Genomic DNA, 16072 nt, shown 5'->3' with positions numbered 1-16072 from the left:
TCTTTCATAATCTCTACTTCATTGTGTTCCTTCTGCACCACAAGCATAAAGAGAGAAGTTACATTCCACAGTAAACATCATATGACTACTAAGCAAACTGGGAATATGGGGACAAATAGGTTTATATGTAATTGCCACGTGATGAGGAGAGCATTCTTCTCACTGCACAAGAAGCTGCAAGTCCTACAAAAAGCCTCCAATTTAAGGAAACAGCAAACCTCCTAGACTAGAAAGGAACAGGATCATCCCCCAGGTGCCATTACAGTGGAAAAAGCAAAACATTGAATCTGGAAAACATAGTCTGATACTTCTCTCCCTCTCTGTTTTTAAAGAATTGAAAACTAAAATACATTTTTTTTTTTTTTAACTGCAAAACACTGTTTAAATAGGGCTTACTTTCTCTAGCATTTGATGAACCCCTTTACACAATGTACATACCAGAAACCCATATCAACTCTTTAAATATCCTACCAGAAATCTGAACACTTTGATGATATAATCCTTCCTTCCTTCCTTCCTTCCTTCCTTCCTTCCTTCCTTCCTTCCTTCCTTCCTTCCTTTCTTCCTTTTCTTTCTTTCTTTTCTTTCTTTCCATTTTTTTTCACCCACATACTGCACAGGTTGTGGTTTATTTAGGGTTTGCAACTCCAAAGGATTGCACAAAGTGGAAAACCATCAAGGTCTAGCCTCAAAAACAGTGCTGTAACTGCAGGTCAAAAGGTTTGCCTCCTTTGGACAAGAGACTAGTATAAAAACCAACAACAACAATAAAAACTAAAAACCAGTCTGTTTCACTATCTACTAAAAAAAAAAAAAAAGGCAAACAAATGTATTCACACATTTGATATAAAATATCTCTGATATCTTCTTTGTGTTACATTTAAACCAGCCTGGGGAATTCCCTGTTCATTTTTTCCCCAGAAATACAATGCAAAGATGCAAAATCAGATTGATAAGGAGTGAATACCTGCAGAAATTGGATTTTACCATTAATTATGTGGAATGCAAAAAAAAATCACCAGTCCCAGTCCCAGATACTTTTGCTTCTTTGCTAGCAGTTTGGATAAATTGCCTGTCAGAAATTCCCATACTGTAAAAGACCCCAGTTAATCAAACTGCACCCACAAATAGGCTTGTGTACCAATGTAGTAATTTATAACAGCTGCATTGTTATTATAGAAAGAAAGCTTAACAAATTAGAGCAGACAATGATTTTACCTATTGGCAACCAAAAATGATGAATAAGAAAAATATAATAATTCCCTTTCAGAAAATTTTTAGGATATTTTTTCTTGGTTCAACCCTGTATATTTGCTTAGATGAGTTAATGAAACTTTAGTCAAGGGAACTGGCCTCATTCTTGATTGGCTCATCTTAATTTTACCAAGTGGGCACCCACTGACACTTTGTGTAATATTTTTTTTTCTTCTTCTAGCAAAAGCAATATAAAATCAATATAAAAAATCCAGTTCCAGTGAGCATGCACTGAAAAAAAGAAGAAAAATATGCTTAGAGATGTGATATTTTAAAGCATCTCTATGTTTAATTTTTAAGGGCAGAATTAAACACATTAAATAATTCTGGTACTATAACATATGCATGTCACTTGTACAAGAAAACCCCAAATTAAATGGTTAATTGAAGTAACAGAAAAGGTACGAAAACTATGCAAGCTGAAATTGGTGGAGACTTGCTGAGATCTTGGAGAACACTCAAGTGATGGCACTTTTTCTTTTGAATTAATTCTATCCTTTCCCTTTAAAACAATAGTGGAATTTGGATCTTTGTTCTTCTGATTTCACTGAAAATCACTGACTAAATTTTTCTGCTGGTAAGAGCATCCAGAGCCATGCTCTACGGTCATTCTGTCAAAATGCAAACATCTTCTCTGCTGGTAAAAAAATACAATCCTCTTTATGCAAAGCAAAAAGAAACTCTGACAACACACATTGGCTTTGATAGAGAGGGTTTTCTAACATTTTTGGGGAGGTATCAATAGGACTAGGAAATACTGTGAATGCATAACAATGGCAAAAAGCGATGGATGCAATGTCAGCAATTTAATATAGAAAGGACTTCTACAAACTCTTCCTTTCACAAGCATTCTCACTCCCACAAGCAATCCTCTTCTTGGCAAGGGACTGCAAGATTAGCATATAAAAAACATACATAGTCAAACCATTTTTGAGAGATATTGATCTTCATATATATATATATATAATTATTTTTGTGGGGAAAAACAACAACAACCTGTAAATTGTGTGGTACTGGTTGGTGCTGCCAGTCCCAAAGAGCATTAATATGCTAAAGCCATGATCCTGTAGACCAGTGGCTTCCCAGAAAGTTTTACACGTATTCAAGACTTTATTAGTTGGGTTTGAAAATGGCTACACTGTATAAAAATGCTTTTGTATTTATTCTTAAAAAAATTGGCTTTACAAAAAAAAAATCCCTTTTTTTCTTTTTTTCTTTTTCTTAAAGATATCATTATCTACAGGAACCCATAAAAATTTCTCCATATTTACATCTAGATAGCTAATCATTGACAAATATAATATTGTGAAATAAAATATTGAAAGTGAATATTCAACCTTTTAAATAGACATTTGGCTCACAGCATAAACAACAGAGAAAAACAAACAGAACAAAACAAAAATATCTGCTCTTCTACAGGCCCCATCTTTTCCTCTCATTAAAAAAAAAAAAAAAAAAAAAGAAAAAAAAAAAAAAACAGCAAACAAAAAGTAAGTATATTGGTGGGATCAAACACACTGCTTCTAAGCAGAACGCCATCTACAAACTGCTCCCAACCAGCACTCACACTGAAAAACAAGCTCTCTGAAGCTCATGTGAGTGGTTGCTGAGACATACGCAGGACTTGCACCATTCTCCCATCCCTCTCCTAATGCAACATTCGCATTTTATTTTGAGACATAACCCCCATGCTCCCCTTCTTTTGCTCTCAAGAGACGTTGGCTTAGCTTTGCTCCAAAATCGTTATGTTTGGCCACTGATGCACGGAGGCATACAGTTAGGGTGGAAAGATGGCAGCGTGCCTCTAGTTTCCATATGCGCACGTACATTTGCTTTCTTCTCTCTCCTGCTCAAACATATACGCCATTCACACACTCAGAAGTGGACAGAGGGCCAGATCCTTACGAGAGCAGTGTGCTGCACAACCCCTCGTAAGCCTCCCTGGAAATAAACGCCCTGGCACTTCCTTTTCACCAGCAGTCTGAGAAATGCCAGAAGAGGAGGAGGAGGAGACAGAGACAAAGCTAGCATGGGCCCTACTGCAAGGCTGCTGCCTGCAGCCGGTGTGCAACGCAGGACTTGGAGGATGACGGGAAACGCAGAGCTTCTCACAAAGGGCTCCGGCTTCCTCATGGGCACAAATTCTCTAAAATTCACACCTCCTGTTCATTGTCATGTATCGAGACATGTGCTACAGCTAGTCTAATAAGAACTCAAACTCTGCTATATGACACACACACACACACAAGCACCCCCCTCACGCACACATGTATGTTGGCAGGATACATTGGCATTCATGTAAAGCTTTGGAACTGTTATCCCTCAGCATTAAGAGCAAAAGATACTTAACTGGTACCTCGCTGTTAACTGCAAATGTGCTTTAGAAGCAGCATTTCTTTAGATAACTTCCTTCTGTAAATATCACAGTGACCATAAAATATCATTAAATGTATTTTGCTGAAGTGCACAGCCAATAACCCTGGCTATACATATATATATATATTTATATAATTCCATCCCCCACCCCCACCTCCAAATCTCTGTAAAGAAAGTCTGTAAAAGCCGGTGTCGCAGTGTGAAAGCTTCCTTGAGCATAGGAGTTTAAACAATGTACCTCACCATAAAAAGGAAAGAGAAACACATTAAACAGCTGTAGGCGCATAATCCCATACTTCTACAGTGTTGTGTCTAAATGCTGTGCTGGCTTGAGAAAGAGTTTGTGCACAAGTCAATCTGTCTTAAAATACTGCTGTAAATATTGTCATTGGTTTGGTTCTACAGTTGTGTCCTCCTCTTCATCCCTCTTGGGCTTCCCTTTCTCCTCCTCCTCTTCCCTGATGGCCTGAATTTGTTCTGAAGATTGGTGCAGTGTGGATTGCTCTGCACCTTGCTTCTCTGTCCCAGCTAACCTCTCCTCATCCTCAATTACTTTCTTCCACATTTTATGGTTCTGGAGCAGGTGCTGAGTGATCTGACAGTAGATTTTCCTCCTCTTGAACTTCTTTCCTGTAAAATACCATGTGATGTTAATGTTCTGTGAGGGAAGAAGGAGAACAGACTGAAGGTGTAGGAAGTAGGGTGTGTTATAACATACAGGAATTGCACCAACAGATTTTTAAAATCACAAACTTAAAGATCCTTAAAAACTCAGAAAGTCATGTCAACCCAGACCTCCAGGAGAAAACTTTTCCCACACAGTTTGAGCCCCAGCCTTGTCTTACCATGGACTGCATGCTGTCCCTTACTGTATAGCTCACAGAGACATCTAGTGTTTGAACGATGATGCACAAAATATGTTTCTGAGCTGTTTCCACTCACTGTTTTGGGATTATGTGCTTCAAGACAGCGATCATCTTACTCTGTAACACAGACATTAAATCCCCATCCCAAAACAGATCTCTGCTCACTGCTCTAGAAAAAAAAAATCCTGACTGTTTTCTCACATTTTGCCTTTGATCTGAGAAGTGTTGTAGGAGGGTAACAAACTGAGTAAGCATTAGGAATCAAAGGAGGGAACTCGTTCCTATGTTCCCTTGTCAAAGACAGAGATTTATTACTCTACCACTACAGTGAAGATGATCATAAAGCCTTTGCACAACATTGCTCCAGCAACAGAGTTTGATCACTGATGAAGTGGTCACATAGCCAAACACTATCAGGAAGTAACTCATATCTCTGTTTTTGATTCATCCGTCCCCTCCTGCAAATCTGACAAATGCTTTTGTCACTGTTAGTTCTCAGGGCTCCTGACACAGCTGCACCACAAGTGTTTTGCTTTCTGAAGTGGCTTTTTTTTTTTTCCTTTTTTTTTTTTTTTTCTATGCCTGTATAGCCTGTCCAACACAAATTGTTAACACTACAAAGCTTGAAAATTTTCCCTGATCATTAACAGTGGCAACGTCAGTGATAGAACTGAAATAATAACCCCTCCAAAGACAACTGCTGATTTCTTTTTTTTTAAAGAAGGTGACGTACAAGAATGTTTTGTACCAAATAAATTTGCGTGGATTAGCACTTGCAGGTTGCCTGAAGTATGTCTGTGTCAGGGTCCAAAACGTTTAGCCCTTGAAGCTTCTGAACTGGAAACAAAGAGCTTTTCACTGAGCACAGACCAAATCCAACTCAATCCTTCATTAGAAAGCCCTTGGTTCTCTGTAGGAAACCTTCAGGTTTAGCACTAATAAGAAGCCCCTACTCTGCCAATGCCACAGCAGGACATTCCCTCCTGGCTTTCCTGGGTGACCTGCATCTTGCTGCTCTCTGCAGAGACCATTGAGCACTTGCTGTGGTGATAAAATTTGCCTGAATCACTAAAGACTGTTTAATTTTTATATTTACAACAGAACTTTGAGAAAATTACATGCTCCTTTATAGTAACAAAATAAATCAATTTTAGGCTATCTTAAATTTTCATAACTCTACATATATCTCTGCTGTTTCAGTGAATTATCAGGAGCTACATTTTCTTCAACAACTATATTTCCATCAACCTAAATTCCATTTCCATCAAGAAAAACATCACCAACATCTCCACAACACATAGTATTTATGTATCTCACATCTCATCCTTTTATTTGTAAGTTTCATGAAGGTTTAGAACATCCATAACTGTGTTGATAATAGGAACAAATTTCTAATTACTTTTAAGACCTCTATATCCACACAAAAAATTCTGTAGATGCCTAATGCAGATCCATACAGTCACAGAGAATTTAGGGAACCAGAAGAAAACAGTTTTTAATATGTTCGTATGACTGAGATGAGCACCTCACATTCAGTAAGAAGGAAGCAGGAAGAACTTCTTTGGCTATTTCAAAACTTTTGATACGTTCATTTTTAAGGTTTTGAAAAAGATGCAAAATGTAAAAGCAATAGCTTGAATAATAAAATATTATCATGAGGTAGAATATCATGAATCCTAGGGTCCTGAGGGAATTGGCTGATGCAGTCACCAAGCCACTCTCCATATTTGAAAAATCATGGCAGTCAGGTGAAGTCCCCAGTGACTGGAAAAAGGGGAAGATCACTCCCATTTTAAAAAAGGGTAGAAAGGAAGACCTGGGGAACTACAGACTGGTGAGCCTCACCTCTGTGCTTGGAAAATCATGGAATGAATCCTCCTGGAGGCAATATTAAGGCACATGCAGGACAAGGAGGTGATCTGGGACAGCTAGCTTGGCTTCACCAAGGGTAAATCGTGCTTAACCAATCTGGTGGTCTTCTGTGATGGAGTAACTGCATCAGTCAACATGGGAAGACTGACTGATGTCATCTCCTTGGATTTCTGTAAGCCCTTTGACACAGTCCCACACAACATCCTAATCCCTAAATTGGAAAGATATGGATTTGAAGGGCGGACCAGCTGGTAGATAAGGAATTGGCTTGACAGCTGCACCCAGAGAGTAGTGGTCAATAGTTCTATGTCCAGATGGAGACTGGTGATGAGTGGTGTCCCTCAGGCGTCTGTCTTGGGACCAGTGCTTTTCAATATCTTCATCAATGACATACATGATGGGATTCAGTGCAGTCTCGCAAGTTTGCAGATGACACCGAACTGAGTGGTACAGTTGATACCAAAGAAGGAAGGGATGCCGTTCAAAGGGACCTGGGCAGGCTGGAGAAGTGGGCCAACATGAACTGCATGAGGTTCAACAAGTCCAAGTGCAAGGAGCTGCACCTGGGTCAGGACACTCCAAGACAGGAGTACGGCCTGAGAGAAGAACTCACTGAGACCAGCCATGCAGAGAAAGACTTGGAGGACTTGAGGGTTCTGGTGGATGAAAGGCTCAACATGAGCCAGCAGTCTGTGCTTGCAGCCCAGAAGGCCAACTGCATCCTGGGCTGCATCAAAAGAGGTGTGACCAGCAGGTCGAGGGAGGTGATTGTCCCCTTCTACTCTGCCCTTGTGAGGCCCCACCTGGAGTACTGCATCCAGGTTTGGGGCCCCCAGCACCAGAAAGAAGTGGACCTGTTAGAGTGAGTCCAGAGAAGGGCTACAAAGATGATCAGAGGACTGGAGCATCTCTCCTATGAAAAAGGGTGAGAGAGCTGGGGATGTTCAGCCTGGAGAAGAGAAGGCTCTGGGGAGACCTTTCAATTGAGACCTTTCAATTGAGACTTTTCATTGAGACCTTTCAATATTTAAAGGGGTCTTTATGGATGGAGAAGGACGCTTTACTCGGGTAGATAATGATAAGACAAGGGGGAATGGTCTTAACCTAAAAAAGGGTAGATTTAGACTAGTCATTAGGAGGAAATTCTTCACTGTATGGGTAGTGAGGCACTGGAACAGGTTGCCAAGAGAAGTTGTGGATGCCTCATCCCTGGAGGTGTTCATGGCCAGGCTGGATGGGACATTGGCCAACCTGATCTAGTGGGTGGCATCCCTGCCTATGGCAGGGGTGTTGGAGTTAGATGATCTTTAGGGTCCCTTCCAACCCAAGCCATTCTATGATTCTATGATATGATTCTATGAATATTGAAAAGAAAACAGAAGATGACTAAAAAATGGTTGGTTTTCAGTATGACAGGTGTTAATGATGGCCCGTGCTTTTAACTTAAAAGCAGCATTGTCGGACTTGACTAGCAGGGACACAGAATATTACACAATACAGCAATGAGATGAATGGCGACTAAGAATTTAAAAGTAAGGCTAGATCCTAGAATGGATAAATGAGAACATACTTCATCTTTCTTCTTAATACAGAAACGTCAGTTTCAATGCTTTGGGGTCTCTGTTGGTTACCAACCTCATAGCTTTCCATCTGGTAGACAATTCCATAAATGTGAATCTGCCACAGAAACGTGTAGTTCTGTCTGCTATTAGAGAGATGATCCTGTAGAGCTGGTGGATGCTAAAATAAACCTGTGCACACTATATTATTTAACGTTTACTTTGAACTTTTGGCATGAAACGATTTGGGGAAGAATAGAAAAGTTAAGGTTGTTAGAGAAAAGGCTATGTATCAGTGTTTCACTAGGGCAATAAAGGCTGGTGCTTTCTAGACAGATGAGATACAGGGAAAGGAGTGCCAACTTGACTAACCTCATGACAACTTCACCAAGGACAGCGCTGAATCACTGTAACTCTGGAGAGGTTCACGTAGAACATGACCAGCTCATGGTCTCTACGCTTTTACAATATGACTTCTTAGTTTTTGGTCATAATATGGAACTTTTTCTGTTGAAAAAAATAAGTGTGAGTAACTTACTGGATTCAGCATTTTCACACGTTTCCATTTCTGCTGTATCTTCCTCTTCATGCTCATCAGTGTCTCCTGATTCATCACTATCTTCTATCCATTTTCCTGGCATCAGCCCTGCTGAGTCATAGGAGTTACATAGTGGTCCCACAATGTGAGTGATGAAAGATTCCTGGAGGTGTGCCAGCTGAGGAGCAGAGCGATCCATGAAAGGACTGATAGGCAGGCCCAAGCTAGCCTCTTCATCACCCTGGAGAAGAAAAACAGCAGTAATTTCTCTGAAGTGAATGAAAGAAAAACCGTGTCATGAAAAGAAGCAATGCACATCAAACCAATTAAAAATGATGAAAGAAAAATAGTTCTACTGTAATGCCACTTCCATACCATGCCAGCGTGACATTATTACAGTGCCATCATGTCAAATGATTCATTGAAGTTACAGCTCTTTTCTTGTAAGAGGACCCACTACCAACAGTGTGAATTTAACAAGAATGTTACTTTGATGACTGCTCAAAATGATGCCTACCACCACTGTCCTGTACTTTGCACTGAGTTTGAAAGTTTGAAAACTGATGATTTCCTTATTTCTTTACATTATTTTCAGAAATGTTTTCTGATTTTGTGATTGTTAGCTCATCCTCCTTGTACTCAGCCAACTGTTTGCAGGGGATAAGACTGAATTGCTGCAAGCCAGAGCCATCTCATTGACCTAGTTTTCTTATGGATTTTGTCCTTATTACACATTTCTTAAAACGAAGAACTCCTTTTGGCTTTGGGTCATAATTATCTGCTTTCTGGAAATACTAGAATGATCCCCATCAAAGTAGGCATAACTCAGAAGCAGTAAATCTTTCCCATAAAGCTTTTTGCTATCTTTTCTTGGGGAGAGAGAGCTGAGAGGAGGTATAGGAGGACTTATTTGCCTCCTCTCATGATGTGAAAAAGGTCAAACTTTCTTGCAGTACAAAGTGTGATATTCTCACTCACCCCTATCATAGCAAAGCCTCTGGTGATATCAGCGAGTTTTCAGCTGAGTAGACATGTCAAGACTGAATGCCACTTCCCCAGTAAAACAAACAAACAAAACAAAACAAAACAAAACAAAAAAACCACATCCCTTTAATCAAACCTGTTATGCAAATTAAGATATTAATACAACATGGAGGGCTATTTTTTGAGAATACAGATTAGAATCTGGGCAGACATATTCACTTTCCATGAATTTACATGTTGCCTGAATTTATTTCCTGGCAATCTAAATTTTCCAAAAGTCAGAGACAATGTTATCTGGTCAACAACTCATTGATAGCTTGGAAGGTCAATGAATGAAAGTTCGATTTTGAAGCAGGTACCACAAACATCTCACTTCCTTGTGGTTTGTTTTGTTTTTATTTTTGTAATAACCTACCAAAAACATTATACTCAATCATTAAATGCAGAATATTAGTCTTAACAAAACACTGAAACATGTCATCCATCCTTGAAATAACAAGCAAATTAAAAAGAAGTGGCAACTCGCTCTTCTTCACAGTAACACATCTGAGATTTCATAGTTGTAAGTTGTCACTAGTGGGAAGAAAGCTGACTTAAAATGTTTACAGGTTCTTTTTTCATGTCCAGTTAAAACATGATTTATTATGTGACGTATATTGCAGCGCATTTTTTGATTCTTTTTAATGTAAGTCTAGCCTAACTTTGAATAAATATGCTGAACACGTGGAGGGAAAAAATGAAACATACTGTAACAATATGGTAGAGGTTTTTGAACAATTATATGCAATGCACTTGTTATTTTATGGGAGTTAAATTCTTCAGAGGAATTGGTGTTTATTAAAGGAAACCCAAGAAAAATATTTCACTATTCTCACAGCATAGGCTGAATGTATGCTTTTTGATAACAACAGTTCTGGGGAAGTTCAAACTTCCCATAAAATTTTCCTCTTCAGAAGTGAGAAAAAGAATGCTTTTCCCTACTCAGAAGAAAGTTGATGATCAAAAGCATGGCGAAGATGGTTTAATACAACACATATAGTATATTTCATTAAAGAAAGTCGGGTTTTAACCTAGGTTAAATAAATTGAAAATCTAACTTATTGTCCTTAATGTCAAAAGTAGGTCCTAGGAAGAATATGCTCTTTGTTTTCAGCCCCATCATAGAATCACAGAATTGTTTGTGTTGGAAGGGACCTTAACAACCATCTGGTTCCAGCTGCCCCTGCCATGGGAAGGGACACCTCCAACCAGATCAGGTTGCCCAAAGCCCCATCCAACCTGGCATTGAACACTTCCAGGGATGGGGTGTCCACAACTTCTTTGGGCAACCTGTTCCAGTGCTTCACAACCCTCTGAGTAAAGAATTTCTTCCTTATATCTAATCTAAACCTACCCTCTTTTAGTTTACTACACTTCTACACCATTAACTACACTTCCTGACAACTACACTTCCTGACAGAGTCCCTCTCCAGCTTTCTCAAAAGTCCCAGTATCCTGTCAGGAATGCAACAACTCATGTCAGGCAAAAGACAAAACAGAAAATGTATCAGTACATATTGATTTCTCAGTATAGTGAATATACATCTTTTATTAAAACAAACAAACAACAACAAAAACAACAAAATCACACTGACCACCCAATGTCTTGTAATTCGCAGGGGAAGGTTTCAAAGACTTTTGCCCACAGTTCCCATGCCAAAAGTAAAGTTAGTAACGAAGATAACAAACGTGCTATTCTGAATCAAAATTTGCAGAGAAGATAAATCATAAGATTATTTATTTTTAATTACAGTATTATGAGAAAGATCATCTGCAGCAGTCCTTTGGAGCAACTTCCAAGAGCATGAAAATATTAATAGCACACCTTTCTGACTGATGGACTACGACATAGATTTTACTGTGGAAGAGCATCCTTTCACACATGTTCCTCCCAAGCTCAACTCAGAGCTCACTTTCTGACACTCTGATGATACCACTGTATTGGAGCACTTACTGCCCTCTGAAATTAGTTATTTTGGACCAAAGAAAAGTCATATCATATATATGATTAACAAGTTTTGTTTGCATGCAGTGGTCACACACATAAGCTATGATCATCACCAGAATTAGGTGAAGTACAATTTGTTGGGAGAACTTTAATGAGAATAAACAAAGAAAAGCATTTCCTGAAAGAAAATGTGGGAGATGAAGGTTAATTACTGCTGTTATGGGATTCATTCTCTTCTACAAAGAAAAAAAAATTAAAAGAAAAATTGAACTAACTATATTTGTAATATATTTAAGAATCTTTGCCATTTCTTTTCCTCAGGACTGTTTAAAGAAATGAAGGACCTTCAGGGCAATGTCTTAATTTTGACCCTTCTTCCATTTCTTTACATACTCCAGAATGCAGCAGCAGAAGAAAATCCTACTTTTTCCAAACTCTAAGTACAGTAAATTTGAGTGAAGATGACAAGGCTTTAAAAGGGGTTATCCTGTGACTTTAAGTCAGTCTACCTTCCCCTAGAAGACTGTCCAGTGTCTGATTCAGTGATTTAGCCTGCATGCTTCCTCCTGAAAAGACAGGATGTGAAGTTCAGTCTAACCAGCACATTCAAAACGTCTTTCCACTCAGGAAACAGAGGAATAACGTGGGAACAGCTCTGTCTCTTGCACTCAGCATGCCTAAATAAATTATAATGAGAAAAGTTTCAATTAAGAGCACCCTTATACCTGGCAGGAGAGCACCAGTGCCTGGCTATATTCCCAGGTCTTTGTAAATCAGTCTGTGGCTGTTCTCCTTCCTTGTGCTACCATCAGCTGAGTCTTGCATTATTATTGCTGTTGTACTAACAAACCTTTGGAAAGCTGAAAGTGATGTCAAAAAAAAAAAGTATGAGCTAGGATCAACATGTAGGGAGCAGATATGGTTAGTCTGTAATAAAATGAAAGTCAACAATGTTACAAGGGCATTCATATTCATTACACAAAGGTTCTGTGTGTGTGTGCACGCAGGGACGTGGCCCAAGGGGAAACTGAAATAACCCCTCTTCTTTGTTTAGATCATCTCAATAAGGATGTCGTGTCCAGTTTTAGAGAGCACATGTCAACAAAAGTGTGAGCCACCTGGAGTCAATGCAGAGAAGAGCAATGAGAACCAGCAGATGTCTTGAAAAGATATGGAAGAAAGGATGAAAAGATAGTTTGTACTAAAGAAGACTGAACGAAGGATGACAAGCCAACAGAAAAAAATAGGAAAAGAACAACTTGTTCACCATGTACATGGTAAGGATATTGACAGACTAGATTGGCTAAGCCTGTACAAAACCCCATCATCAGATGTCTTTGAGGACAAATTAGAAGCTTGAGTGCCATACGGACTATCACTGATCCAGCATACAAATGGTCTATTTGAACTCTAGGCATTCCCTTTAGCCCTGTTCTCTGCAATTTTCACTCATCATCAGCATTAGCACACTGCAGGACTGTTTAGCCCACAACATGCAAGCAGATACCACTTTGGACATGCATTTATTTACCTGTTCATAAAACTCATTGACAATGCCTTCTGTCCACTGCAGATGCAAGTCTTTGCATTTTGCAGGCCCGTTTATGTCAGCCAATTTGATGCACATTTGGCAAACCAGCAAGCGGTCATTCTCATTAGTCCAGTCAATCCCAACGTCATCATTCACCTGGCAGGCAGAGAAAGGAAATACATGACAGTAATGCTCAATAAGAATGCATCCACAGAGGAAATTCTGCCCTGGGATACCTTGTGGTTCAGCTACTTGACAGAATCACAAATGTAAGCAGGTGAGCTAACTTAAAGTTGAAATTTACAATCACCCGCATATCAACCTATAAAAAGAAAAGTAAGTGAAAAACAAGGAACATTGAGATATATTATGAGAAATTAATATTTAGCAAATAATGTGTCTGTCTGAAAGCATTTACTAGGAAAACAAACAAAAAAAAAAGCAACATTTCCATGACATTTTCCAAGAAATTACTACCTAATTTGTGCACAAAAATAAATTGCCATTAAATGACATGCTGATTTTATTATAGCATGAAGATGCACGTAACAGGTCTATTTTTCTATTTGATCTAAATTTTTCTGACAGGATTCATATTTTTCCTTTTCTCAATTTTTCCCATACCTTCCACAATGAAATGTGATATATGCTATCAACTGCCTTAAAATCAAACCGTAACCTTCAAAGAGTCACAGAAAGGCTGAGGTTGGAAGGCACCTCTGGACTTGTCCAATCCCCTTGCTGAAGGCAGGGCCAGTTATTAGACGCTGCTCAGGATCGCACGCAGTTGGATTTTGAGTATCTCCAACAAGAGGAAAACTCCACAGCCTCTTTGAGTAACTTTTTCCGGTATACAACACCTCTCACAGTAAACCAGTCCTTTCCTATTTTTAATGAGATTTTCTGTGTTTCCATTTATACCCCTTGACTCTTGCCCTGTCACCACATAACACTGCAGAGGTCTTGCTCCATCTCCCATGGACTTGTGTATGTACAGTTTGTTAAAGTGTTCCCTCACTGAAGGTAAGTCTTCATTGCTCCCGACTTTCTCTGACATCTCTTGGATCTGGGATTCCCGAAGCCAGGTCTTACCCACAAAGACAGAGTCAGAGAAAGCACTGAGGACCTTGGCCTTTTCCATCTCCAAATGGTCAGTGATACCAACCTTTGCTGCCAAGAGCCACATTTTCCCATCTCAGCTTTTTCTCCTAAAACATCTCCGAGTGTCGGAGGGACTTTACTGTCTAATTAATTTTTTAAATTCAAATCCCTCCTTGAAACACAGCTTTAATTTTCAAGTTTGCAGTAGTTGAAAATGGATAGGAAGTTGTGTTATGACTAGACAAAACTTACATGTCCTCTGTCACCAGGTCCCCTGTCCCATATAGGAGTAGGTCCACAATGTTGAGGGCTATGCTATTAATATACATGATTTGACATAACTAGTGTCAGAGGACAGTAAGTGCTCTGATGCATTGATATCACCAAAGTGACAGACAGTGAGCTTCCTTCATTATTTCTTGTACTTTCCAGACTGCAAGATTTTCTCGTAGGAGGATGATTACATTACATGTGCTTACACTGACTTCTACAGTCTCTCTGACTATGGTCAATACACTAAACTACAGTTCAGCAACTCAATCAATAACATAATCATTTAGAGCTCAGCTTATCAGAGCTGCAGAAACTCAGATACAAACGTGTGAGGTCTGCTCTCAGAGGCCACTCTGGTACAAAAGAGGTTTTTCTAACCAAGTGTAATCTCTTTTTAAGACAGTGATGACAGGGAAAGCTAGGATCAGCCACAAATACTGCTTAATAATTTCACTTTCTCCTCTTCTTTTTTTTTTCTTTCTTTTTTTTTTTTTTCCCCTCATATTACTTACTTTCACAGAAGTGAAGGTTTTGGTCCAAACTGTCAAAGGCAAAGGATTGATTCAGACAGCCTGAATTCACTGTGCTTTATTGTCATGGGAGCCCTATCAGCTGAGAATCTGCCAGTAAGTTTAATACTTTAAGAGGAAATTAGGCAGGTGAAAATTGCCCTGGGGTTTAAAATTAAGACCTAAAGAAACCCCTCTGGTATCACCAGCAGGGATGTGGGACATGTCTAACAGGGGTCCAATGTTAAGGAGTTAAGACTTTTATGGATCTTCAGATCAGTTCTCTGTCTACCCTGGACCATAATTTAAGGCATTTCTTTACAACTCCTTAGAGCCAAACAAAGAGATATAGGGTAATGGAAAACAAAACCAGTCATACATCCGTAGGCTTCAGACTTTCAGGATACAGGTCCATCTTAAGCAATACCCCAAGAAAACATTTTACCTATGAAACTAAAACAGCTAGGAGGTCCCAATCCAGGACAAGAAATACACTGTGTTTGGTTTTATACAAGGAACAAGTAGGCAACATCAGCTCCCAAGCAGATATTATCCAGGTAACATACCTACAGCTTGGATAGATGGTGGAATTTATTAAAATAAACTTATAGATAGTAATTTCCAATAAATTGAAACTAGATGACACTGTACAATAATTTTTAAAAATAGGTTCCCAGGGTTGTAATTTTATACTCACTGAGTTGAGCATAAATAAAAGATCTTTACTGACCTTTCTCGGGGGTTTACCCATTGGGAACAAAGTAGGAAAGAAAGATCTTTTACTGCATTTCAGATCAGAATTTCAAAATCATACAATATCTGTGTTTTGCTAATAGAACAGTACAATTAAACAGATAAAGAGTCACATTAAGTATTTAGACATTACGGAAATGTGGTAAAACCTCTCCTTTTTTTTTTTCCTTTTTTTTTTTTTTTTTCCTGAGTGTTTTGCTAATGTCTAAAATGCCAGTGGAGAAGAAAACAATATTGAAAAGTAGGATGTAAGTGGGATTTTCATCAAATTGTCCTATATTACATAATATCCTCAACAGGGCAAATTAGCCATTCTAAATCTGCTTCTGTATGTTATCAACAGGACAACAGATCCTGCCTTAAACCAACTTCTGAAAAACACAAGCATATATAAGAAAGGAAGCTGTGGCACTAAATTCAAATAGGTAAAAGAAATGCCAGATTAATATTCATCGGAATGTTTTACAGC

General features: G+C 38.9%; 1 protein-coding gene across 1 annotated transcript in view; it reads right to left on the bottom strand.

Moving 5' to 3' along the window:
* Positions 1-571: 571 nt before the first annotated feature.
* Positions 572-16072, bottom strand: part of PDE3A (phosphodiesterase 3A) — a 257664-nt gene continuing 242163 nt past the window's right edge. The window contains exons 14-16 of the mRNA XM_040564288.1: positions 12968-13123; positions 8461-8706; positions 572-4258 (exon numbers count right to left, since the gene is read on the bottom strand). Of these exons, the coding sequence (XP_040420222.1) occupies positions 4016-4258; positions 8461-8706; positions 12968-13123 (645 nt within the window). The 3' untranslated portion in view covers positions 572-4015. The remainder of the gene's footprint in view (positions 4259-8460; positions 8707-12967; positions 13124-16072) is intronic.

Source organism: Cygnus olor, chromosome 1, assembly GCF_009769625.2.
Source record: "Cygnus olor isolate bCygOlo1 chromosome 1, bCygOlo1.pri.v2, whole genome shotgun sequence".
NCBI classification, from domain to species: Eukaryota; Metazoa; Chordata; class Aves; order Anseriformes; family Anatidae; genus Cygnus; species Cygnus olor.
Note: the sequence above shows the minus strand (reverse complement) of the source record. Positions and strands in the feature narration are given on the sequence as shown.